General features: G+C 40.1%; 3 protein-coding genes across 4 annotated transcripts; 2 read left to right on the top strand and 1 right to left on the bottom strand.

Annotated features, from left to right (window-relative positions):
- The first annotated feature begins 1,306 nt into the window (after nt 1-1,306).
- LOC138617668 (CUB and zona pellucida-like domain-containing protein 1) lies at nt 1,307-3,629 on the top strand. The gene is made up of 5 exons (XM_069692845.1): nt 1,307-1,371; nt 1,612-1,665; nt 2,662-2,806; nt 2,915-3,111; nt 3,253-3,629. Exons 1-5 carry the CDS (start codon nt 1,320-1,322, stop codon nt 3,396-3,398), a joined length of 594 nt encoding a protein of 197 aa, XP_069548946.1. The 5' UTR covers nt 1,307-1,319; the 3' UTR covers nt 3,399-3,629.
- Nucleotides 3,630-3,652: 23 nt separating this feature from the next.
- On the top strand, nt 3,653-9,745 carry LOC138617667 (CUB and zona pellucida-like domain-containing protein 1). Of its 2 annotated transcripts, XM_069692843.1 has the most exons (15): nt 3,653-3,748; nt 4,427-4,471; nt 4,551-4,649; nt 5,299-5,343; nt 5,423-5,521; nt 6,201-6,236; nt 6,316-6,414; nt 6,499-6,534; nt 6,608-6,752; nt 6,948-7,153; nt 7,553-7,725; nt 7,845-8,075; nt 8,154-8,314; nt 9,191-9,435; nt 9,565-9,745. In XM_069692843.1, exons 1-15 carry the CDS (start codon nt 3,685-3,687, stop codon nt 9,609-9,611), a joined length of 1,731 nt encoding a protein of 576 aa, XP_069548944.1. In that variant the 5' UTR covers nt 3,653-3,684; the 3' UTR covers nt 9,612-9,745. The 2 variants fall into 2 exon arrangements, with proteins under 2 accessions (XP_069548944.1, XP_069548945.1); XM_069692844.1 differs by lacking the exons at nt 5,423-5,521; nt 6,201-6,236.
- A 105-nt stretch (nt 9,746-9,850) lies between these two features.
- ikzf5 (IKAROS family zinc finger 5) lies at nt 9,851-13,840 on the bottom strand. Its single transcript, XM_069692853.1, has 4 exons — nt 13,756-13,840; nt 13,448-13,615; nt 12,862-13,035; nt 9,851-12,780 (listed from the first exon to the last, which is right to left on the bottom strand). The coding sequence occupies exons 2-4, from the start codon at nt 13,578-13,580 to the stop codon at nt 11,816-11,818; spliced, it is 1,272 nt and encodes a 423-aa protein (XP_069548954.1). The 5' UTR covers nt 13,581-13,615; nt 13,756-13,840; the 3' UTR covers nt 9,851-11,815.
- Between the last annotated feature and the right edge of the window lie 14,052 nt (nt 13,841-27,892).

The raw sequence follows: 27,892 nt of genomic DNA, 5'->3' as shown, positions 1-27,892 counted from the left end.
GTGGAGAGTTACAAACAACTATTTTAGAAACATACATTTTAAAGAGCAGCCTTATTCCTTTCAGTCCATTTGTGAAATGTGAGCATTTTTTACTTTTGAGATCTAACACACTATTGACACCAGTAAATAACATTGCTGTATTGGATGTACTGATATAAATATGTAAAGTAAACGTGATTTATATAATAATATATTGTTCAATATCCCTATTTTATGGGGGGGGGGGGGTTTACAGTGATTAGGTTTGATTTTCAAAGTTGTGACGATAAAACCGACTATCCTAGATGTACTATTACTCAGTATTGCTAATAATAATCCATTAATCAATAATAACTGAAGAATATATAGAGCTGCAAATACACAAAATACAAAACAGTATACATTGCATGTTAACAAGCTAATGTTAGCAGGTATAATGGTTTTCATGTCATTGTTTCCGTAGTATGCTAACTTTTGCTTTGTCTTGGACACAATAAACTTTGACCCGACCTGAACGTCTGCACAAAATTTCATTGACCACCCAATAGTTTAATACTTTACTATATTAAATATATTTCAGTCTGAACTGTGGTGCACTGGCCAAAAAAACACATTCACAGCCATCGCTAACCACTGGCATAGCTACAATTGTACAAAATACAATGTATAAAATTGTGTTATTAGACTGTGAATATTTATAATATTATTTGTTAAGAAATGTGATTATCGGAAACACACATTTTTTTTCTTGTATATCCAATATCTAATATGTGACTTTTCAGCTTTTTATCATTAAAATAATTAGATTTATAAGGTTGCCTATGTGTGCAGGCTAACAGGACAATTACATACTTTTCTATGGTGAATTTTTTTTTTTTTCTAGGCTTTCACATCAGCTGAAAAAGCAGCACCATTATAATTTCTCCATTAATTTGAAAGTTGTAATGTTCACAAATTTAGTCCAAAAGTGTACCGCTGGTTCAGTGGTTCAATGGTTCAATGAATGCTCAGCCAATATTAATTTATCAGACATACAATCATCAGTGTATATTTTATTGCCGGCTCATTTGCAAATTTCCCAACACTCTCATGAAGTTCTCCTGTCTAGCTTAAGCAAATATCTTAAAGCACATCCTGAAGCGGAGGGGAACAATGTTTGTGTTTTATTTTTTATGGTTAACCATGAGTGTGTTTCTCATGAACAGTGATAACGGAGTAATCTATCACCTTGACATTTGGTGAAATAAGTAACTTTATAGGTGCTATAACAAACTCCAGGCTGCGTATATAAGCTGAAATGTTCAGCACCTGAAGCAGGTTGGAAGGTGAACGAATACATCATGTGGACTCTGTTGTTTCTTTGCGGTGTGCTCGCCACACATGGAGTCCAAGGTATTGTCCTCAATTTGCATGTGTATGTTAGTGTGTGTGTGTCTCTTTCACATTCAAACATCAGTCTTGCATTTGTATTTTTCATGCGGTGATCAGCAGTAAGCTGAGATGGAGTACTGAGCAGTTGGAAAGATTCAGTAAATGAGTTTTTGTCGTCATGACAGTTTTGTTTTGGGCTTGTTCTGACGCCGTCACTTAGGTACTTTGTGTTTTTCTCATGTTTGTCTCCCTATCCATCAGGTGCTGATCGCTACATGACAACTGAGGCAATGAATTCAACATCAGACTCTCCAGGTACAAACACAACCACCAAAATAGATCATGTAATTTTAGTTTAGTTCTTATTGTCTGTGTTGTTTGCTTTATGCTGTCTCTATCTGAATGGCTTGATGCTTTTAAAATTATTTTTAGCCAACAGTTAAATCAGAGCCATTAAGTAAACATAAATGTGAAAGGATTATCTGGATAACCAATGTGTCTTTGATTTTGGTCTCAGAATGTCTTGATGCCCGTCTATGAGTGAAATATCAGTCTGTTTGTCCACCTTTAATAATAACAATAATAATAATACTTTTTATTTTCATTGCGCTTTTCAGGAAACTCAAAGAAACTTTACAGGTTAAAATAATGAAATAGATCACAATATAAATATAAATCACACAACGGTCACATTAAAATCCGCTGATGACAGTAAAAACAACACGAATCAAACATTAAAAGCAGCTTTAAAAAGGTAGGTTTTCAGTTGGGATTTGAATGTGGCCAGATAAGTGCAGTCTTGGATGTGTTTGGGGAGGGAGTTCCAGAGCGAGGGGGCAGCTATTTTGTTTTCAATCTATCAATTTCTAATGTGTCTCACACAGATTGCGTAACAGGTCCTGCAGGTAAACAACAAATAAGTGTTATGAAAATAAGAAGCATAATATTAGCTCATATGTCTGGGTTTAAATATATGTTACTATACAGTGCTGAAGGTTAGCAATTACAATCAGATAGCTGTGCTCCACCCGAAAATAATTTTCCTATTTATAATCAGCAGTCCATGTGTGAGCCTTTACATTTTTTGCAATCTCAGCAAACATAGTTTGTCCCTTATATTCGTTTAAATTCTTTGTATCACACGTTATTTAAATACATTTATTACTAAGGCCAACGTTGTTGTTTTTTTACTTGTATGATTACTTTCATCAGTACTTCTTCTTATCAGTATTGATTTTGTCATTCATTTGTTGTTTTTCCATTCTTTCTGTTTTGTATTTTTCAAATTTTCACGACCATATGTTTCTTCAGCTGTACGCTGTGGAGACTACCTGTTTGGCTTCAGTGGCACTTTTTACAGTCCCAACTATCCAAATGCGTACCCAGAGTATACAGACTGTACATGGTACATCAGAGCAGGTAGTCCCATTGTTGAGCTGGAGTTCTCTAATGTAAGGTAAGCAAATAATCTGCATATGTAATGTGTGTGTTTGCATGTATGATCATTAACTACGTTTTCTGTATTATCTGTAGCTTTAATTGTGTTCTTGTTTTGCATGTGTAGCCTTGAGAATCACCCAACATGTGGCTATGATAGAATTGACATCTATGATGGCAGCACTGTTAACAGCAGGCTTCTGGGGAAGGTGTGTGGCACAAACGCCGCCACTTTCCACTCCACCAGTAGCTATTTAACTGTGCGCTTCAGGAGTGATAGTTCTGTTAGCCTGTCAGGATTTCGTGCTGACTTCAGAGTTGTGGGTAAGTCCCTCTGGTTCAGATCATTTTACAAAGTGTCCAGTGTTCCCAATTCAATGACATCTAGGAGTTTTCTGTCAACATCAGACTAGATCCTGAGATGTCAGAGATGAAAAATGTTTTGTGTTTTCATCTGAAATGGAGGTTCCTGCAAGTACAACTGCGGCTACCAGGTTGGAAACTGCTCCTGTTCTTCAAGATGTGGATACTTCGGGAACTGTTGTCCAGACTATAATGGTAAACAAATGCTTTTCTTAAGTACAATTTTAAGGGACTTGTACTTTATTTGAGAATTTCTATTTTATGATAGAGTGTATGTCTACTCCACATTTCAGAGGGAAATAATATTCTAACTATTGTTACTTTATAGATTAAGATTTTAGATAAAAAAAAAACCCACATCTACCTGTTTTATGAAATACAATCCTTGTTGAGGATTAAATAAGTGGTTCCCAACCTTTTTGGCTTAAAAAACAAAAATGGAAAACATAAAGAAAAAAAATAATAATCTGAAAACCAATTTGTGCCCTGTGTTTTTCAGCTGGACCATCATGTCGTTACAACTGCGGCGGACACATGGGAAGCTGCTCCTGCTCAAGCTCTTGTCAATACTACGGCAACTGTTGTCATGACTACTACTGTGAGTATTCTGTCACTCAAAGCTCGGTGGAGAAGCCCTGCACACTCTGATCACAGATTGTGATGCCAGTGAATTGAGTAAGGTGCTGTCAGTATATAACTTGGTTCACTCATAAACAGCGTAATAATCTAGATCTTGTGGTTATCAGAGGATTTAAAACTCACAGGAAATGTATTTCCTGTTGAAACAGGAAACAGGAAATTGGGGCAGAACTAAACCAAAGGGTTATAAATCAAGGAGAAAATGTTTAATAATTTGAAAGGAAGTGTATTTTCATCAATTTAATGCCAAACTTTGTCTAAACAGATATTTTTCTGTCTAGAAGTGTCGAGGTTGGGTTGTGCCGGAAAAAACTAACTCACGACGTGTTGTCAGCAGAGTGAGAAGATGGCATTTAAAGAGGAGGGAGATGCAATATTGTTTTAAATTTGGGGATAACGCTTCACATTTTCAGACGTTGTTCACATGACAAGAGACGGAAATAGAAAGAGCAGTCAATCACTGCTCAAAGTAGGTGTGAATGATGGACTGTCAGTTTCGGAAAGTTCATCAAAATTATTGAACATTTTCTAATGTCGAAAAGTTGTGGCAGAGGAATAAACAGCAGGCGTGTCAGAAGATGTGTTTTACACATAAAGAAAATGTGAAATATTTGTAATGATTTTTCTCTTGTTTTAGCTGAGTGCCAGTCAACCACTGAGACAACTGTCGACCCCAGCACAGGTATGAACACATCAACAGCCTGGAGTATATGTGAATAAACTGCAGTGCAGCTTACTGACATGATTCCTGTGTTTTTCAGCTCAGCCATCATGTCGTTACAACTGCGGCGGACACATGGGAAGCTGCTCCTGCAGAAGCTCTTGTCAATACTACGGCAACTGTTGTCATGACTACTACTGTGAGTATTCTGTCACTCAAAGCTCGGTGGAGAAGCCCTGCACACTCTGATCACAGATTGTGATGCCAGTGAATTGAGTAAGGTGCTGTCAGTATATAACTTGGTTCACTCATAAACAGCATAATAATCTAGATCTTGTGGTTATCAGAGGATTTAAAACTCACAGGAAATGTGAGTTGGGGCAGAACTAAACCAAAGGGTTATAAATCAAGGAGAAAATGTTTAATAATTTGAAAGGAAGTGTATTTTCATCAATTTAATGCCAAACTTTGTCTAAACAGAGATTTTTCTGTCTAGAAGTGTCGAGGTTGGGTTGTGCCGGAAAAAAACTAACTCACGACGTGTTGTCAGCAGAGTGAGAAGATGGCATTTAAAGAGGAGGGAGATGCAATATTGTTTTAAATTTGGGGATAACGCTTCACATTTTCAGACGTTGTTCACATGACAAGAGACGGAAATAGAAAGAGCAATCACTGCTCAAAGTAGGTGTGAATGATGGACTGTCAGTTTCGGAAAGTTCATCAAATTATTGAACATTTTCTAATGTCGAAAAGTTGTGGCAGAGGAATAAACAGCAGGCGTGTCAGAAGATGTGTTTTACACATAAAGAAAATGTGAAATATTTGTAATGATTTTTCTCTTGTTTTAGCTGAGTGCCAGTCAACCACTGAGACAACTGTCGACCCCAGCACAGGTATGAACACATCAACAGCCTGGAGTATATGTGAATAAACTGCAGTGCAGCTTACTGAAATGATTCCTGTGTTTTTCAGCTGGACCATCATGTCGTTACAACTGCGGCGGACACATGGGAAGCTGCTCCTGCAGAAGCTCTTGTCAATACTACGGCAACTGTTGTCATGACTACTACTGTGAGTATTCTGTCACTCAAAGCTCGGTGGAGAAGCCCTGCACACTCTGATCACAGATTGTGATGCCAGTGAATTGAGTAAGGTGCTGTCAGTATATAACTTGGTTCACTCATAAACAGCATAATAATCTAGATCTTGTGGTTATCAGAGGATTTAAAACTCACAGGAAATGTATTTCCTGTTGAAACAGGAAACAGGAAATTGGGGCAGAACTAAACCAAAGGGTTATAAATCAAGGAGAAAATGTTTAATAATTTGAAAGGAAGTGTATTTTCATCAATTTAATGCCAAACTTTGTCTAAACAGAGATTTTTCTGTCTAGAAGTGTCGAGGTTGGGTTGTGCCGGAAAAAAACTAACTCACAACGTGTTGTCAGCAGAGTGAGAAGATGGCATTTAAAGAGGAGGGAGATGCAATATTGTTTTAAATTTGGGGATAACGCTTCACATTTTCAGACGTTATTCACATGACAAGAGACGGAAATAGAAAGAGCAGTCAATCACTGCTCAAAGTAGGTGTGAATGATGGACTGTCAGTTTCGGAAAGTTCATCAAAATTATTGAACATTTTCTAATGTCGAAAAGTTGTGGCAGAGGAATAAACAACAGGCGTGTCAGAAGATGTGTTTTACACATAAAGAAAATGTGAAATATTTGTAATGATTTTTCTCTTGTTTTAGCTGAGTGCCAGTCAACCACTGTCGACCCCAGCACAGGTATGAACACATCAACAGCCTGGAGTATATGTGAATAAACTGCAGTGCAGCTTACTGACATGATTCCTGTGTTTTTCAGCTGAACCCTCATGTCGTTACAACTGCGGCGGACACATGGGAAGCTGCTCCTGCAGAAGCTCTTGTCAATACTACGGCAACTGTTGTCATGACTACTACTGTGAGTGTCACGTCATGCAAATCTCAACGCCCCTTGATCACAGATGTCATAAAAGTAATTCTGAAACTTTTTTTTTTCAAACAGCCTACTGCTACTCCACAACAGACGTGACACCGACAGGTAAGATTCTCACTGTGCAAAATTAGCTCCCTACAATTATAGTTCATTGCAATGACATGTTATTCACCTGCAGAAAGGCCATGTGGAGGCTCTCTGTTTGGCTCGGGGACCTTCTCCAGCCCCAACCACCCCGGCTACTACCACGACAACGCCTACTGTGTCTGGCAGATCCAATCTGCGTACGACCAAAGAATCTACCTGGCATTCACATTCCTGCAGTGAGTGAAGAATCGTAAAAATGAGCATCATTATGTGATTTACAAGTGGGTTATTAAGTGATGAAGGAAATTACGTAGACTGGGGCAAAATAAAATAGAATTAAGCTCTCTAAATCGGTTGTGATTTTTCAACTTTTGTTTCAATAAGTCAGCCGTTATAATAATTTATGGCTTTTATGATCTTTTTAAAAACAGGCTGGAGAACTGCTGCTCCTGTGACTACATTGCAGTCTATGATGGGCCGTCTGTTGGTTCGAGATATTTGGGCAAAGCTTGCAACAACAGTCTGAGCTCTTTCAAATCCTCTTCCAACTACATGACCGTGCTTTTCCGGACTGATGGTTCTGTGGTCGACCGAGGGTTCAACGCAGAGTTCAAGAGCACTCTGCAACCGAGTGACGGTACAATTAGAATGATTGTGGACTGATTTAGTTCATATGAAAGTAAAACAGGCAGGATATTTTTTAGTCTCTTCTTTGATTTTAACCATTACTTTTTTAATAAGCCTCTTTTGATTCCATGATTGATTAAAAGCTAGAAGACCACTATAGTTTCTACAGTTCATCTAGAAGGGGACATGAATATCTGTACCAATTTTCATGGCTATCTATATAATAGTGAATGTCATAGTGGCAGTACATGGGAAGTCAGAGGATCTCAAATCTGTTGGTTTCTTCCTCTGAGAACCACGAACCTCTGGGTGGAATTATTTGGGAATAAAGTGGTGGACCAACTAAACAGCTGGAGTGACAAAAAATTTGAACATTTGTGATTACCTTGTAAACACCTTCCTACGTTAGGTCGAGTGGACTGCTCTTCAGACATGAACATTGTGATTGCGAGGAGTTACCTGAACTCTCTGGGCTACGACGGCCACAATCTGTACCTGAACGACCCGCACTGCCGACCCCAGATTTCCAGTTACCAGGTGGTCTTCAGTTTCCCCATTAACACTTGTGGCAACGTCAGACAGGTAGACAACTCATCACCTTATGGAAAATATTAACAATATCCAGCATTTCCCCCACAAATCGCTGTGATAAATACATACATGCAGATTTTTAATTTTTCAATACCTTCTACTTTGAACAGTTTGACAATGGCCGAGTGGTGTACACCAACAGTCTCCGTGCCTACGCCTCCAGCTCCGACGAGATCACACGCCAGCCTCACTTAAAGCTGAACGTCAGCTGTCGAATGGAGCAGGACTCTGTGTCCCAGATTTTGTATCATGTCAATCACTCTGATAGCAGCAACATCATAGGCACCGGCAGATTCAACACCAGCATGGCTTTCTACACGTCCAGCAGCTTCTACTATAAGGTGCGTTTGGGTACTTGAGGGGTGACTGTGGAGGAAATTCCTACACACGATGCTGATGCCTTGCTTTCACACTTTCAGGTGACTGAAGTTCCTTATGAAGTAGACCTCAACCAGAACCTGTACATCCAAGTGGACCTGAGGAAGGGTAACAGCTCCCTGGTCATCTTTCTTGACACCTGCGTGGCCTCACCTTCGGCCTTTGATTTCACGACCAGACCATACTACTTGGTCCGCAACGGGTGAGACGAGAGTGTACCTTGATTTATTACTCCACCTGGCAGTGTAATGAAGTAACTAACAAGTACTGGCTTTTTACCGTTTTGTAAATAAGAACAAGGGGATTGGTATCGCTGAAACTTCTAGTAAATATCACCAAACATCAGTGGGGCAAAGTGGCCAAGTACATTTACTAAAAAAATACTAATTTAAAGTACTTGTACTTCACATATAGTATTTCCATTTTTCTGACACTATACTTCCAGTCCACTACATTTCAGAAGCAAATATAGCTATAAACAATACAGATAAAGACTTTTCATAAAACACATGATGCAACCTGGTATCACTCCAAAGCGTGTAATACACCTCTCAGTCCACTAGGACGCTGCGTCAGCGTCATAACTTGCCTCGCCTCGGCATGCAAAGAGAAGTGCCTTAGGTTTAGTTTGGGTTGAAATAGGTCATTTTATCTAAATTATTGAAAGTATGCTATGTGAGTTAAATAAGTTAAATTATGTCAATAATTGTCACACATTACTTAAATGAAATTCACATTTACCTTTGCTTTCTTAAGGACTCAAAGAGAAGGCTCCCAGGTAAATGTCCTGTGTTTGGTTATGAACAGTTATACAGTTGTGCACGCGTGCACTTTTCACATGTAAGCGAGGCAAAACGTGACACTGACATGGTGTGCCCTAGTCAACCGGGGGGGGGGGGGGGTGTCACACACTTTGGCGTGACACCGGGCTGCATAAATGAGTTCATAAATATCAGCGTTTAAGATTAACCAATGGTTCCCAAATTGCTTGTGATACGACCGCTTAAAAAACAACAACAACAACTTTTAAAATACCTGTTTTTTTCCCCCAGTAACATTCGCTCTACTTCACTTTTAGATGTTCCGTAGATAACACCTACTGGGCCTATGTTAGCGGCACCCGCGCCTATGCCCGTTTCACATTCAAGGCCTTCAAGTTCCTGCGGGCCACAGAGTCGGTGTACATCCAGTGCAAGGTCCTGATATGCCCAGCCTCTGAATACAATTCACGCTGCCGTCGTGGCTGCACCAAACGAATCGCCAGAGACCTGGGGTCGCGACATGACAGCGAAACTCTACTTGTGGGTCCCATTCGACTCAAAGGTCTGTATGCATTGGTACCCGTTATTTTTTTTATTTTTTTTTCCAATAGTGTTGTAAAATATTTAGGATAGAAGAAAGAAAAATGATCATGAACTCAAGACAACTTATTTTCATATTTCTTTTTGCCAGACCCTGAAAAAAAGGAAGAGGAGACTGACCAGCAGAACAAGGCTTAACTTGATACTGCAGTGACCTGCTCCAATCAACTTTGAGAGCTCTTTCAATTCTTTGCACTTTAACACTGAATTATACTCATCATTTATTTTCTCTTTATCACATTACCCAATTAAAAAGCATCATCGAAAGACAATCTGTGTTTGTGTACTTCATGATGTCAAACTCTTAAATGAGCATGAAATATTAACATCCCATAAAAAAAAGGCTGCTGAAGAATTAAAACAGAAGACAAAATGCATTTCAGTTAGAAAACACTTTACTTATAAATTAGTTAGATTAATCCATCTCACAATAAAATGATTTGTCTCCCCAGAGGGAGAGAGTGATCGCCGAAAGGCTTTAACATTCACCGAAACCTATGAACCTACGACACACTAAGAGAACATAAGGCAGTCATTACTGGATGTCCCCATTACTGGTACGTATGGTAACAAGGAAGTGGTCCTAACAACAGTAACTATGTTCTCCACACATGTTGCTAAGCAACAGACAACAGCACTCTAGACACAGGACAATCTTGCTAAAGTAGCAGTCGTATTGCAACACGATTTAGCTTTTTTTTTTTTTTTTGACACTGAACATCTATTCAACCATTCAGAATACAATACTCAGTAAATATTCAGAAAAGCACTGGGATCCATATGACGAAGTTCGTATTATATTAAAGGCTAAAACTTGGCAACCCCGGTGCTACGTGGCAATTCTGAAAGTGTTCACATGAGACACAAGACAAGGTGATTCTGTCCTAAACACGGAGATACTGGATATCAAAGTGGCTTCATATAATATTCAAAGATCAGAATGTAACATGGTGGAATTAAAAGGACACGCTAAACTCTTTAAACAAAGTGAGTACCATGATAGTGGTCAAGGAAGGGCACTGAAGGAACGTCAGAACAAGTCGAGTTCAACAACTTAGCTGGCCGACCAAAAACCACTGATACAAAGTTTGGCCAGGTTTCACTGTGGATGCCATCTACATAGTACAGCTGGCATTGATTCCAAAGTTAGCAGCATTCATGGAACAGAATTTTAGCACAAAAAAAAGAAAATATCATGGCTACTATAGAAAACTACAAGGGGCAAACTTTTCCCAAAGGTCCTGGGTCTATCTGTTATAGTAAGAAGAATGTATTGTAGTAATATCTATTAGTCTTCAAAGTAACAGTCCTCTCTATCTTGGACACACAAGAAATTGACTATGTCAGGCACTGCAAAGAAATCATGTTACGTTGTATCGCGTTATAATGCACCAAGCACTGAAATGATTTCAACAAGGCTTAAGAAAGTTCACTCAAGGCCAACAGTTTCACTCCTGAGTTAGCATCATCAGAGCAGTCGTTCGATAAGAGCTCCAGGAGTGCTGAGAATTCATTTGTGTGGACCACTCACATTTTCCCCGCAGAAAAACAGGTTTCTTCTTATTTGTATTTTTTTTTTTTTAATTTTTCTAAGGGGACGTGCTGTTGAGAGTAAGTAGGCCCTCCGCCCTTTAACTAACATTGGCAGGCACAGGTGAGCTACAGTAAAAATATTCTTCCTCCATGAGGTGACGCTGCTTTTAGGGGGATTTCAGTCAATAAAAACACTGCACGTGTGCGGTTTTTCCTCTAAATATGCAATCTGCCCATAGCGCGAGGTTATCGCCTCACTGGAAAGGAACACAACTACGTTTTGTCCATGTCGAATAAAATTGCCGAAGGAGTGCATTTCAGCAGCTTTACATAGTATAGAATAGTATTCCATCTGAAAGACATTGGAAGGTTTTGCCAATAAGCTAATTTTGTGTGCTTAAAGGAAGATCCAACAGACCCGCAGACCCTTTTACAGCAATGTTTTTCTTTTTAAACCAAACCGGTGTTGGAAATTTGCTAACCCGCTGCCTTTAAAATATTTATCAGTTAGTCCAAGTACGGGAATTGTGTTCCTGATTTTTGACAGTATACGTATGCGACTCCACCACCACAAATAAATTCTCAACCTGTCGAAAACACCGATCACCCCTTTATAATACACTTGAATGGGCACCTGTAATTATACAAAATGAAACCATCTGAGAGTTGACACTTTCCTGTGTTAAGTGCAACTTTCAAAAGCTAGGCTACATAAAGGCCAAGGGAAAGACCAATAAATAAAATTACTATGGAATTAAAAGAACAAAGCTGTCCGTTAAGAGTTCTTTCAAAGTTTCCTCATTCGTCCATTACTTGTGCTGCCCGCGTGCAAAGTGGCAGGCAAAGTCGTACTTGCTCTTGCACTTGTGGCCACAGATGTTGCACTGGAATGGGTTCTCGTAGCCGTGGCAGCCCATGTGGATGGTGTAGAGGATGTTGTCAGGGAAGTAGATGTCACAGTGCTGGCAGTGATGCAGCATGTGGGGGTCCTGGTGTGGGGCAGACAGGCCCGGGGCCGGTGTGCTCGGTTGGCTGTTGGAGATACTCGGGGTGCTGGTGCGCCCGCTGTGCTCGCTGCAGGGTCCCCCTCCAGGACTGCAATTGATGTGAGGGGGAGCCCGGGGCTCCGGGGTGATTGGAGAAGAGGAAGAAGCATGAACCATGCTGGCTGTGACAGCCACGGGAGCTGTGGCAGGGTGCGGCTGCTGGATGAGGAAGGGCTTCTCGTCGACGATAGACTCTGCTCCCGGAGACATGGGAGGTCGAGTCTGGGCCTGAGACTCTGAAGGGAGGCTGGCCAGCTGGCCAGCCAGGGTGGACAACTGGTTCAGAGGGTTATCCATGACCATATCATGGTGATGGTGATTTTGATTTGCGGCGAGCCCGTCCTCGACTGCTCGACTCTGAGCGTCGTAGGTTTCCTGACGCAAGTGGGGCAGCTCGTGGGAGAAGTCGTTCACGTTGTCAGCCTTGTGCACCACCATCGAGGGGGGGCTGAAGTTGATGAGGAGCCGGCGACCATACCCCAGCGAGCTGGCTTTTTTCTGTAAAACACTCAGCATCTTCTTGTGGGAAAGTGAGCGAGCACCTTTCATCGGCAGGAGTTTGTGGCGTCTGCGGCGATGGTGTGACAAGTTGCTGCGATCGCTGCAGCGGAACGAGCACAGCTCACACTTGTACGGCTTCTCGCCCGTGTGCGATCGCATGTGGGCCTCCAGGTGGCGTTCGTAGGCGGACGCAAACGGGCAGAGGTGGCAGCGATGAGGTTTCTCTCCTGTTTGAATGAGCAAAGCAGCCTTAACAAAACAATCTGGTCAGTGGTATGCGCCTGAAGATGAAATATATCAACACTCACCCGTGTGAATTCGGATGTGCTCAATAAGTCGTGCTGTGCCTCGGGTGGCGTAGTTGCAGTAGCGGCACTTGAGCTTGCCGTCGTAGGTCCTCTCAAAACCATCCACCAAGATCCCCGAGCTGTCCTCCAGCGACATGTCCACCGAGGGGTGATCCAGTCCGTTCTGACTGCAGTCTGCGTTACGGGGAACATCGACGGGATTTGTTAAAAAAAAAAACCCCACAAAACGACACAAAACACAAACTCTGGTTCCACTTTGCTATTTAGGGAAACAGTGGCGGATTCTGCAGCGATGTCTTATTTCGATTCGTACTGTGACAGGACAGCAGTTTTTAAATTGTTATTTTAAAAAAATTAAAAAAAAAAAAAGCCAACGATTTGAAAAATAAAAAAATAAAATAAAATGAATCCCAGAAGGATATTGACAAGGGATGACGACGGCTCATTACTCTGCAGCACTCAAACGATAAAGTGGATAACAGAAACTATCAAAACTGCAACGTCAACCGGAAGCCAAAAATCTACTCGTAGTGGGGTTTTTTAAAAAAACAAAAAACAAACATTAAATGACAAAATCAGCGCTGACCTGCCGGCAGCTCGTCCGCCTCCTTGACGCCGCTGACGGAGCCTGATATCATGTTGACATGTTGAGTCTGCTGGCTCAGATACTCCTGGAAATCCTTCACAAAGTCCAGCGTGTCCGGCTTCTCCTCCCCCATTGAAAGAAACTGGTAGTGCTGCAAATGTCCCAACACTATAAAAGAGACGTGTTTTTTTAAAAAAAAGAAAATGTTAAGGCACACATGCAACCAAGCAGTTTTTAGGAAAAAAAAAAAAAAAGTCAGTATCACTCAGAGTAAACTGGGTTTTTCTCTCTCAAAGATTCATACCAACCTTCTCGAAGGAAAAAAATAAAAAATTGCCGATTAAACGCAACCTCTGGTTTTTGGTCTGAAATGCCGTTTGTTGGATAATCCAGACACAAAGACGAGACAACCCGGCGACTTGAGCAGGAAATCGGCGCGACCCCGACGGTCTGATCGGTCGCCGCTACACGCCGCTCCTCTTCACCGTCATGTTGTTGTCAAAGCTACGTTGCGCCGCGTTAGCCCGCACAGCTAAACGTTGTTTTTTATTATTATTATTATTATAGCTTATCTTAAGAGAAAAGCATCTTTTTTTTTTGTCGACGGCAACGCCGGGTTTATGTCGACACCGTCATGATTTACGTTTGATTAAACCTTTTAGACCGCTACGACCTTACGGGATTTTCTTTTCTTCGATAAACACTTCATGCGAAAAGCGAACCTGCTAAATCAAAACAATAAAAAAAAAAAAACCCTGTTATAAAGGGGTTAAAGTTCACTGCGTGTGCGCTGATAAAAACCCGTCCGACGACTCTGATGTGCCCGCGAAGGAAGGTTCCCACCAGCCAGCTGTCGCGCTGGTAGTAGTAATTTGAGTCCAAAATTAAAAAAAAAAAAAAAAGTAGTGCAACTTCGCACGTTGTATAAAACCAATAAGTCTTCAATGACAAATGTTTGCAAAGCAGAATATGGATGGACAGCGCCCCGCTTGCTGTTTATTGTGTCTAAAAAGAGAAATGATCCGTTTTTGGCGGTCGACAACGCCTAACGGACTACAGAGGATGAGGTAAGAAAGTTTATCATAAATAATGTCATTTTTTTTTTTTTTTTTTTTTTTTTTTTTTTACAAACACACGCTACTGCGGTTTATGACTTACTGTCAGACGGCAAAGGTGGTCGGTTAATCATTTTAAACTCGTGTTTTCATAATAAGTGTGTGAAGCAGCGCTTTCCAAACATTTCGGCCTACAAACAAACTTTTCCACAAGTCACCTTGGACGAAGACGACAATTATATCAGCTTTCAAAATCATGTTGTAGTAGGCCTATGCTTTTTTTTTTTTTTTTTTTTTTTTTCCCCAGCGTGGTCTAAGCATTAAAATTTAAAACAAACTTTTAAAGTCCAACCAGTGAGGTGCTACTAATGGGTTCATATTTCACCATTTAACTGTTCAAACTTACACCTGAAAGAACATACAAATGTGGGGTTTTTTTTTGTTTTTTTTACCCTCTCAAGCCCAAATTAGTCATTTAGAAATAATATTGTCATTGTTTCCTAATTTGTCTCAAATTGTACGAGTATTGAAACCGCCCGTATTTATTTTAAACAAAGCACTTTGTACTCTAAGCAAAGTAATTAAAAAAATAAATAAACAATTCAGACGCAGGTTTGAAGCACCCATCTCATGCCAACAGCTAATGAAGTTAACTGATAGCTTGTCCATTCACATCCGTGCCGTGACACACTTTCAGATGTTCAGGCTGCCATTATGCTCAAGTGGCAAATGAGGCACAACAATTGCAATACTATCAAAAGCTATTGACTCATTCATGTTTTATCACGATCAATAATTTACCGATAAGCGCTCGGTGAAGATCGCATTGCCCCATTTGTGTCAAAGTTGTAGGAAAACCCACTGAGGAGAGGATGATAAATGGCCAAGTGGCGTGAGGCCACTGGATCCTTTTACCGCAGTACAACCGGCGCAATAGTGCTTCAGCAGTAATCTAAACCTCTTCACTTTGTAACACGAGTCGCTCTTTAGAGGTGACCATTTATCTACCCGTCTTGATATTGGCTTGCTTTTTTAGTTTGGTGTGTTTTCTGTGTCACTTTAAAGACGGAGTAAAATTCTAACATGCTGTTCTGAACTTCTTTTGACAGGCACAGCGGGGTCCCGCAATGTGCACCTGCTGCAGCCTGCTTTCACACGTTGGTGCAGTTTCATAATTTGTACACAAGATGGCGCACGTGCCACAGTGGAGAAATGTGTAGGGCTAATTCCTAATCTACCACAGGATAGAAGATACAAATGACAAGAGATTCAAAGCCAAAAAAAAAAAAGAAGGTGTATTTAGTCTTCTACATGTGCTCATAGTTGATAAGTTTTTACTCAATGTTACCCTGATCGGGGCTATCGCTGTGTACACGCTTGGACAGCTCAGTGTGCCCTACAGTCAGTTACAGTGACTCCTGTCTGTGTCAGCTTCCTGTCCCTGGAAATAGCACATACAGGCCCAGCAGAAGACGTGACAGTCGACCTTATCAGTTGAACCATGACCACCGGAGCAGCCAATTACATCACCTCCTAACAGCCTGTCCACACTAATGTTATTTTATTGCAATTTAATTATGCTCAGGTTTCCACCGGGGCCTGATCCTGTTGAATAATTCACACGCAGCCGCAATGATTTGTCGGCGCAAAAAGACAAAGTGTGCACTTCTCTGTGCTCTCATTTGTTTCAGTAGTTTTTGCTTTTTTAATTCCTACTAGTTAAATTATTGAAACAATAATCTTATGTTGTATTTCCTGCTAAGCATTTCCTGAAGTTAGAACCAATGTGGCCTTTCGATTTTTTTTTTTTTTTTAGGAATGATTTATTAAGCCTAAATATACTTGAGGGGAATAATGGGTCAAAGTTAATTTTGCATTAATGACATGTTCACTTCACGATACATTGAGCTGTTCAGTTAAAGATCGGTGAGCATGTATTAATGACATTGGCAGCAGATATTACTCTAATAGGGCTTAGGGGTTATTTCTACCGACATTTACATCCGGTATGTGACGTTTTATTGTAAATGTTGTTGTTTTTTATGTAGAAAACTGTGTTGGAAGTTGTTGTCAGGCGCAATAAACATACATATTATCTAATGGATATCAAACAAGATAAAGATAAAATATCTGTCTATTTTGCTACAATAACTCAGATACTTAACATTTTCTGGTTAACTTGAACTCAAAACCTTTACAAGACTTGTCTAAATTATATGAGTGATTCAGAATATACACAGTGCCACATGTAGAATGGGCTCGGGGACAACACCTGCCTTTGAGAAGGCTGCAGTGTTATCCACTTGCTCTGATTCACATTTAAATGGGCTGAATGAAAAGGTTCCCTTCTCCCCTTAACCGCTTGATTTACAGGCCGTTTGTGGTTTAATGCCACACAAGACAATTCATTTGCTCTTCCTCTCCTGAAAGAAATTGGAATTTAATTTAGAGAAGGTCTTTAAGACTTGGTGTCATTTGTTGGGCGTGTGTAAAAGCGGCATTAGAGATCACCCTTGTGGAAAAGCTTTTTAATCCGAGACAAGTGCAGCCATAGTAACGGTAGACGTGAGCCTCTTGGAGGCAGAAAGCTGAAGGGGGACTTTGACGAGATTTATTCTTCTTCTACCGAGACTGTTTCTTTCTTGAGGTCTGCCGCTCCACGTGGAGCATTTGAAAAAGAACTGAGAGGTGGGGGGATAGGATAAAGGAGGTATATATTAAGCTTTTCTTTCCTCTCACCACTTAATTTCCTTGCAGGCGCGCCTTGCGCCGTTGTAATGAATGTAATTGCCGCCTTTGATGAGAATGCTATTATCTGGATCACACTTTACATGGGCAAACAAGACTGCCCCTCCCTCCACCTCCACCTCTCATTTAACTCAGCAGTGAGACCCCCCAATTATGCAGGGAACAAGTGGCTTTTCATAAAACCAGCGTGTCGCTCTTGATTGGTGAGGCTTGGAGCCGGCTACACGTGGACAAAGGATAGATTAGATGTGATATAGGCACACCAAAAACCCCATTTCCTTGATTAATTTCCTGCATGCCTCACAGAAAGGTCCCAGTCTCTCCTCGCTGAATTCTATCTCTCCTTTAAAGACAAACTTTCATCTTTTGATAGATGTGGCAACTCAATGGACAGACAGACATTTTATTGACCCAAGTTTGACCACAGCTGCCTGGCCTTCAGGAGGAAATGGGAACGAAAAGAGAAATGTTTCACTTCAGCGTGGGAGGATAGGCTTATTTGTCTTACAAAAAGCTCAAAATCTTTGTGGTCCTACAGGATTTCTGCCCTCAGCCAGGATCAACTCACTTTTCATGCTGATCTTCTTCATCAGCCTCAACACACACACACACACACACACACACACACACACACACACACACACACACACACACACACACACACACACACACACACACACACACACACACACACACACACACACACACGTGAGATTCTCTCTTCTTGTTCTTTTTCACACACATACACGAACACACAGAAGCACGCTAAACACCCATTTGATAATAGTGGTGAACAGATATGATGGGACTTTATGAGGTGATGCACGATAAAGCTGCTGTCACCGGAGGAAGTCTGCAAGTGTGTTCTTCTGACTGCCTTATTACCGTATTAAAGCACCACTCAACAAATACACACACACACACACACACACACACACACACACACACACACACACACACACACACACACACACACCCCCCTACACACCTACCTCAGCCTGGCTCTGACAACCCGGTGTGATTCTGTCCTATATTCCAGCAGGCTGAAATATCGAGAACAATCAAATAGACTGTCACAAGTGACAAATTATACTATTACTCCTCAAAGATTGTCATCCTTGAAATGTATTCATAGCCATTTCTTCTTTATCGGTGAGTAATTATTCCTCTAAGCAACCAATTCCCCAGTGATATATTGGTAATCAATTCATTTGACCATTATGCTTTGAGAATGGCTGCAAGGGATCAACAGCATTGGTCACTCTCATTCGCTTGCATATGTATCCAACACTAACTCATGGTGTTGTTGGGCCGGCTGCCCGACCACCTGACTCTGAAAGGTTTATACCATCAGAAACAGGTTGCCATCCGGGCCCGGTCACGGCAGAGAAAGAATTGGCCAATATTTTTGACTGAAGTGGCATTTTAGCAGTATTTATTTGATGGTCCCACTACCAAAACCATGGGTCACAAATAAAGAAGATGGTATAATAGCTTTTGACTGGCCAGCTAGCTCCCAACTTGAAATGAAGTGTCCAGTTGTGAGTTATCGTGGCCAAACGTCATTTGTACAGCCTGAAAAGTGGGGACATTTTTCTAGCTTGTCACTCTCTGGCTATAGCTCATCGTCCTGAATGATGCTTCTGAACGCACAGTTGCCCTAATACGAGCATTTCACTCATGCCGCAAGAAGGCTGGTAATGGATTAGCCTGTCCGTTGGAAGATAATATAGTGCATCCACTGGCACATCCGTGCACACCAATGGGTAACATGTAGAGTTCCATGTCTGCCACACTGCTTACATTTAGTACAAATCGTTTTCATAGCAAAACAGAGATCTTTCTTTTAAAAAAAAAAAAAAATTTAAGCACTGCGAAAATAATCTTTAGTTTTAATTTGCCAATATATATATATATTTTTTATTAATTGGGGTTTCAGATAATTGTTTCATCAATGAACATTTTTAAAAATGGACATTTACGTAACTCTTAAAAATGACTGAAATGATTGATTTATCAAAATATTTTCTGTTTGATTTTCTTCACTTGTCTGATCAATTAATTGACCAATTATTTCAGCTCTGCTCTTTTTTGCTTTCAAATTTGCCGGTACCAGCTACAATTTACGACATTAATGCAAAATGTATGATTTCATTAAATGAGTAACACTTAATTCCAGTACTTATGTTCTTCTAATTTAAAATACTTTTCATGTACATTTTTTCCTTCGATTTATTGCGTCTTAGTGCCGTACGTCTGGTAGCAGTTTGAGTTGCTTTGTTTTTGAAAGGTGCTACAGTGTATGAATAAACTTCACTTACCTTGTCTTAATTAGGACACAAAGAGTTCCAGTTTAATGAATGAAAAAAGCACAAAATCTTGGGAAAATGTTGTGTTTGTCATGATTTTGGACTACAGAACAAACGACCTTCAAAGGTAATAAAATGTTATTCGCCCGATCGCGTTCATGGAAACCTTTCAAAAAGTACTAAATAAACTCAATAGTGTTTTTACTGGACATAAGTAAAACATGTTGACAGGGATATTTTATAAAAAACAAAACAAATTAGGGTCCTTATAAAAAAAAAAAAAACACAATGCATCAATATCATTAAGAAAACTGGCTCTAGTATTCCTTGATCTGATCTGTTTGAGTGGCTATTGAGTCTGAGTAAAGAGTGGTCTGAATTGGACAGTCGTGCTAATGTGAGGGAAGTTTTAGATTAATGAGGCTTCTGCCCTTTGAGGATATTGATCAAACGCAATCTGGCCAGGAACGATTTCCCATGCTCCCCTGCTGTAATATTAATAATGTAGCAACATCATGAACAAAACTGGTCACGGTACACATAGGATAGAAGAAACTCAAAGCTCTAACAAATGTGAGGGTCGCTTAAATTATCTGTTGAGTTTTGATCTTCGTATGGGTCTGCTGAAGGGGCGATTGAGTCTGTGTAGTGGAGTGGTCTGAAATGCACAGTCCATAATGTGAGGGAAGGTTTACATTAATGAGGCTTCAGCCCTGGAAGACTTCTACAATTCTTAAATTTTATTTTACTGCAAAAACTTTTTACAGACAAGAATAACTTGCGCATTACTTATAGAGGTGAAAAACTGTAATTATTTTGTACAACTTTGAGTTGCTTGATGCCTTTCAGAATCTGACTTTAACTCCATTCAGAAATGAAACGGGTTTTGAGCATTAATTATTACATTTAGAAAAGTGACATTACCAAAACTGAAAAAGATCAAATAATATTAGCTTGTTTCAGAAAACTCAGTTCAGCTCATTTCTAGGCCAAAATATAAATCCAAACATTTAATGAAAAATAAATTCTGAAGAAATCTCAGCAGCAAACCAGATTAAAACCTCTCAACAAACTCAACAATCCCTTTTGGTGTCTATCTGCAATGCTTATAAGGATTTGGTATAAAACACATTTACTTACCGAGGTATCGATTAAAAGAAGACGCTTCATGTTACACTTCCATGTTACGCAATATACTGACCTCCATTACAAAATCTAATTCTTTTGGGTCACTACATCTACAAAAACCATAATAGTTCACAAGAGCACTTTACAATATAGGTAGAGTTACCATCTGTTAGAGAAGGTTAGCCAGTTTAAGTTTTTATTTATTTATTTTTTTTATTTGTAGTTTACACTTGGACAAATGGTAAATAATTCTGGGTAAGAGGGTGGAACAGTTTTTATGCACTTCATGTTAATTCAGGGAAGTGAAATCTACCTCAAGGCAAGTAGATTTGACAGTGATTATCATTACGTAAAGTGTAACATAATGAGTTCTATCAGTAGGTTTACACATTGATTTAAACCAGTCTAACCAGGAACAGTTTCCCATGCTCCCCCTGCTGTTCTCTTTGTCCTTTTTTGTTATTGTCAGTAACTGTACTGACATTAGCCACAAGCCATCACTGCAGATACAGTTGGGTTGTTATGATGGGTTCATTTATTTTTACATTACCGGGTGTGATTATTTTGCCAATTTTTAGATCCAAATCAATTCAAGTCAAAAACATTCTCAATTCTAGTGTCTTTTTTTATGGCACTTGTGAAGAAATTTGTTATGTTAAGACAATGTGTTGTTTTTTTCCCGAACATAAAGGAAACTGCACTTGGAGCAAGAAGTATTATTCCTTTGAATGAGTACCTTTTCAATGAGTACCTGGGCTTCTGCATTTCAATGTGAAAAAAATACAAACTTCCAGTTAAAAGTGTGGAACTGCTGACATCCTTATCATTATCACCCGCAGTGATCTGACAAGCTGATTCACATTTCCCGGTATCAGATTACAAAGAGTCTCCAGCCACATCAAAGTCAATCCGGATACCACATCATATGCAGATGTACACATCAGACAGGCGTTTTATGCTTCAACCAGTCTCAGTTTGAAGCTCCAGAAGCTGCGTCCTCTCCCCGTAGGGGCCTCCGTCGCTCGCCCTCCTGCAGGCGTCGTTAGCCAGATGATGATGGGAGCCACCTCGGCCATAATGGGAGGGTTGACTGACCCCTGACCCCGTATCGATCTGTCGGCTGTGTCCAGCTGGGCCTCCCCAAACCCAGTCAGCTGGAGAGGTGTTTAAAAGCTAACACCCCAGCTCCCATCCACTCCACTACACCCTCATTAATTACATCATTTACCTGTGACAGTGACAAACCTGCCCGGCCACGCCGCAATTTATTAAGGTCACTGTATAAAGCCCAGGCCAAACCCAGATCAAAAGTGTGTTTGTGTGCGTGTGCTCAATGGGGAGTGAAAGGCCCCATCTCATACAGTATAGCATTATGAGTATGGATGCATGCTCCGAGGGGAGTGTGACTGCTTTGTCTTGGCCTGTCGAGCTCCTTAGTGGGAGGTTTATTTTGATTTATTTGATATGTTGAACGACAAAGATTACCAATTTTCTTGTACAGACAGTAATAGGAGTATAGATTCTAGAAACACAGGGGGAAAAAAAGCAAAACACCCCAGCAAAGTTTATCATTGTATTCCTTGTAAAACACTGTGCAAGGAATAGTATTTGACATGTTTTTGGATGAAATATAAAGTCTTGCGGATTTAAGACCACTTTCTTTTTATGTCTTTTCTGTTTTTGCTTTCTATGCCAATTTGCTGACTCAGTTCTTCTCCGGTCTTTGTTGTCTTTTGCGGCTCAGGAGCAGCTGGATGTTTGTGCGCCATTCATTTTTCAACTTTTGTTGCTGCATTTGCATCGCCTCTTATTTCTGCAGGTGTCTCCAGTTCTATATCCACCTAAAATCACCCTTTTCCCCCTCGCCCGTGCCCCTCTATCGCTTTTAGTATCCCCCTTCCTTTTCGCTTTACTATAGCCCCCCTACACAATAAAAGACTATTGGTTTCCTCTTGCCATACCTTTCCCACTACACACTGGTATTTCAATCTTGACTCAATTGAGAAGGCTGACCTGCAGACATAAAGAATTGGCTTTAAGGGTTTCAAAATGGAACTAAATCTGCTGCAGGTCACACTAGGGGAAAATAAGCACCAAATGTAAGTAAGCATGAAATAGTTTTTCATAAATAATCCAAATGACAGCAGGCTTTCTAATGGTGCCAGGGGGCTGTAAAAGAATATGTTGCCAATTTCTCCTCTATTAAAGTGAAATAGAAAGCCAAATACATAACGGTGCTGACGGAAAAGTTCCATACTTGGGTCCGTTGGAGTGGAGATTGAGGACACAGTTAGGCATTAGAGGGAGTTGTAGTTGGAAGTAAGGAGGTGGAGTGATTGCTAGCCTTACGGTCAAGGTCTTTCCACTGTAGGGAAAAAGAATACCCCTCCTTCACATCAAATCAATTGGTCAATGACTGCCCCCTTTTCCTGCGTGTGCACAGGTAGGCAGCTCTCATCTGTCCCTACGGAATGTTGATTTGATTTGCACTCATGCGTTTTACAAATAATCAACGTCCCATTTTGAGTAAAACATGGCCAAATAACCGTATACATTGTCAAACAGAAAAAAAAAAAATTGAAAACAAGGGAAGAAGTAAGAGGCATTCATGGAAATGTCAAAAAATCATGAGCAAAATAAGCAATTAATGTCATGCCTGAACATTTCCGCTTTTGAACTGCTGACTCTCAAAAACACTGATTCCAATAGCCTGGACTTCATATGTCACATATCTGGGGAACCAATCCCATCAAGTTGAGGGGTGGAGCTTTCCATAGCTTTGATCAGCCAGCTCCAGCTGTAGCCGAGTAGCCAAAGGTGTCGAGTTACATCTAACTAAAATAAGTGTTTACTTACTACCCAAGTATCTGAGTAAATGTGCTTAGTTACATTACACCCCTGTAGGTAACCTTGTTATATTAACATCTAAACTTTTAGATTTGTTCTTGTCGTGACTTTGTTTGATGTAAATGTCCGTTATTCCCTCTAAGAAACAGTGTGCATAACTTTAAAAGCACCAACCGTATAGGCTGTAGTATGAGTTTCTGTCATTTCCTATAAGGCTGGTCTGTACGTGAATGAAGAAACCATGCGTGTGTTACACATGGTGTGCTATCTCGGTCATAAAACATTTGATTGGGGTGTTTGATGTTAAGCAGCCATATGAGCCCCCACGCCCCCCTCTCTGTGTGTGTCTGTGAGAGAGAGTGGGAGTTGAAGTCCCCTTCAGTCAGACTCTGTTATTTATTGCTATTAAATGGTTAATTTTGCTGGTGCCCTGAGGACTTTGGGGTGCGTTAAGATGTGAGGAAGATAGAGTTGTCAAGGTTTGGTGTGAATGCTTGATGTATTAAAAGAGCAATTTTGAGAGAACCATTAGGGTTTGGTACTGGTCCCTCATGTATCACATTTTTACTTAATGAGCAAAATAAATTATAACTTATAACTGATATAACGTGATTTTGTAATTTTTTTTAATGTTTGGTGAATTTTTTTATATAATTTTCTAAGTTACATTTAAATAATCTATGTACATGTATTTTTGCCTTCTTTTTTCGTCTCTATGTATATTTTAATTTACATGGCAAAAACTAGACACTATAGCCCTAATTTATCAACCTGCAAAAAGTTTTGGACTTGAGTGAAGGGATAAAAGTAAAAGTACTTTACTATGCCTGTCTTAATTTAAGACTAAACATTTTATCAAAATTGTAACAACTTAAAATTGTCTCACATTTAAGAGAGATCTGGAGGAGTCTTAGGTTGGCTAAGTATAGATTAGAGATGGCTGCAGTACAGAAACAGAGGTAAACACATACCATCTGAGTATACAAAATATTATTAGTTGTGAGTAACACATTCAGTTAAATTATATATTATTACTTGGTTTCATCTGGTGTAACTCAGAAAAACCTTTCCTGCTCCAATTTAGTTTTCTTTTTGTTTTTTTTTCAGGCAAATTTCCAGAATTTGTTCCCTGTTTACTCATTATAAAATTTCCTATTAGATTGATATTAAATACTATAGAATTTAGACAACAAATGAAAAAAAAATCCTTTCTGTATATTTTGCAGAATAACAGAGTTAAAAGGACAAAGACGAAGAATGGACAATGGGACGCGAGTGGGGTAAGTCTATTCCTGCTCTGTGCATATTAGTTATTGTAAATGTTCCTCTTATTCTTCACGATAAGAAGCATGATTAATTCTTCACACCCAGGGAAGAACAGCTTTACAACTAAGGTGGCTCTTTAAAGCAAGTGTAATTTGTATGACTTTGATAAATGCCCTAAACATTACATGCATGCAATACTGTATGTGACGCTTAAAATGTCATGCCAAACCATAGTCTTGTATGTATAGATGGACGTAATCTCCAGGTCTGAAAAGTAAAGTTAATGCAAAGCGCCTTAAAGTGCAATACCACAGAGTATCAGAGAGTAATACCACAGGCCCCCAAAATAGCTGGAACCAAAAGCATCAATTTCTCTCACAAAATAAAAAGTCAATACATTTTTTCCAGAAGTCATTATGGTGTCATTTGCTAAATTCCCTCCTTCTGATCAGTGTTCTGGTGTTCCTTCTGAAAATAACTCTATAATTAATTAGATATTAGACCTTAAAGACAGGTATTTTGGGGGTACTGGTCTGGTGTGATTGACAGGCCATTGTTACAGTCAGGTTTTTGGCACCTGGAAGGCTAGAATTTGTCCCTGTTCACTTAAAAGAGCATCAGTGAAAGTGGCCACTCATATTGGTAGATAAAGTCAGGCTCACAGTCGGCTTTATAGTTCATCTCAAAGTTGTTGGATGGGGTTGCGATCAGGGGGCTTTGTCTTATTGTAACGAGGAAGGTCTTTCTTCAAACTGCTGCAACAATGTTTGTGTTGTATCTAAACACACGGGTGGCTGTAAACTTTTATTTTTGTTTGGACTGAATTCATAATTCTGTAAGAAATACATACATTGGAAGCACATAAGTATGAATCCTTCTGTCACACACTTTGTGTGTGTGTGTGTGTGTGTGTGTGTGTGTGTGTGTGTGTGTGTGTGTGTGTGTGTGTGTGTGTGTGTGTGTGTGTGTGTGTGTGTGTGTGTGTGTGTGTGTGTGTGTGTGTATGCGCGGGCAGGCAGGCAGGCCTTTCTCGTCTCTGCTCAAATTTCCTCTGATTAGACAGTCCTGACAGCTGCTGGAAGAGGCAGAGGAGCTGCACTAATCAGCTGACAGTAATAACACTCTTTACCATCCCACGACACAAGAGAGGGAGGAAAGAGAGCAAACAAACACCAATTACTGTCTGTCAGGAGGAGAGTGTGTCCGTGTGAGTGTGTGTGTGTGTGGGGGGGCTGCAGTCGTGTTTGGGTGCTCGTTGTGATCATGTGGTGCTTGGTATACTCGCAGACCAAACAAGAGGGTCAGCAAAGTTGTCTCTACAGGCAGGATATGAGTTTTTAGTGTCAAGTAGGAAAACAAATTATTTGATCTTTGACCTGTAGAGTGAGATTCGTGTTTAGGTTAATAGTCTTGTTCCTGTTTTGTGTTTTGTGCTCATCCCCCTCCGTGTCTAGTGGCAGATTTTCCACTAAGCTGATGGAAAAGCAGAAACAAAGAGGCAGTTAAAGTGCTATTAGGTTTGATTGGTTGGTAATGGGCTCTTATTCATTCCCCAATTTATTGATCTATCAGGAATCAATTTTGGCTCATTTCCAACCCATGAACTGAATCTTAATCCATTCTCTGAAGTGTCTGAGACATGACGAAATTGACTACAGCCCTGCAGATCTGACGAGAAGATCCGGTGACTCTTTAATGTGGACTTCCGTCACATTGCACTGGAGTGTATATGTGTATATGTTATGGACCACTGGCTCCAAAGGCTGTCTGAGGGACTGAGACTATGGGGAGATTGTCAGCCATCTCTGGCCTGTGGATGCACCCTGTCTGTGTTTCTGGTCTCACTCCAGTCAGTTCCTCTGGTCTGCTTGTGGGGGACTAGGGTAACACTTTCTCATCTCTGTCAGGAGCCCAACCTTGATACCAGCAGCTCCTCAATTATGCAGTGACACAGTGAGATCAGCTGTCTCTTTGGATGTGGACAAGATAATATGGTGACACTGAGTGTACATTACACATAAGTTCCCTGGGTCAAGGCTCTGGGTTTGTAGCCAAGCTCTTTAGAGGACAGTACAGCCAGTTAACCCTATTTGAATGGGTCTTTGAAGTGTATCTGGTACGACTGGGAAATATGGACAAAATCAAACATCATTATATTTTTGGCCAAATACCTTGATATCCATACTGAGACAATATGAATTTTGGTAAAGGATGAGGGAAGAATATTGGCTCTTTTATAAAATGAGATTTTTGATGAATAATCATCAGTGATAATATATTTACTGAAGAATAAGTGAAAAAAACAGCTAGTACCTGCTGGTAAGTTCACAAAACTACATCTGTTTACTGTAATGCAGCCTTTAAAACTGGGAAATTTAGCACCTGTGCAATTTCATAATATTATGATATCCAAATTCTAAAACAATATCTAGTCTCATACCATGATATCAACATAAAATCTAGGGCTTTGCTGATTCTTATGCTTCCGCACCAGCGACAGACTTTGGAGGCATCATGTTTTTTAGGATGTGTGTTCATCTGTTCGTTATCTCAGGAACACCTTGAGAGAATTTCCTCAAAGTTGACACAGTTTACTTGGACTCAAGGAGAAATTTGAGATTATGGTGGTCAAAGGACTTCATAAAACATTTGTGGCAATAACTCAAGAATTCACAAGTTAATTATGACAAAATTGTACACAAATGTCTAATATGATAAAATGATCAAGTGATGATATTTTATACCCCAAAGGTCAACTTCACTGTAACATCACGACGTTCTGCAAAACCACATTTCTTGCAATTATTTAACGCCACAACCCAGAAACCAAAGGGGAGATTGTGACCATATTCCAAATTTGTTTGGATATATTTGCACATATTCTATGAGTCTGAACTGACGGATGTAAACTGCAACTTGACTAGTTGTCGTAGACAAAAAGACTGCCCGGCGGGAATACTAGTTTTGAGTTCAGTTGTATGTTTAATCTGTTGCCTGTTCAAGGTTTTCTGAAATCATGGGAAAACTGCTACTATGGCTCTGTTGAAAGGCATCAAGATAAAGCAGCATACCTAGTTAACACGTTATCTGTG

This window comes from Brachyistius frenatus, unplaced genomic scaffold, assembly GCF_029030835.1.
Source record: "Brachyistius frenatus isolate BFR_SWC_R1_liver_20210118 unplaced genomic scaffold, ASM2903083v1 Contig_13, whole genome shotgun sequence".
Taxonomy (NCBI): Eukaryota; Metazoa; Chordata; class Actinopteri; family Embiotocidae; genus Brachyistius; species Brachyistius frenatus.
This window is presented reverse-complemented; position numbering and strand designations above follow the sequence as displayed.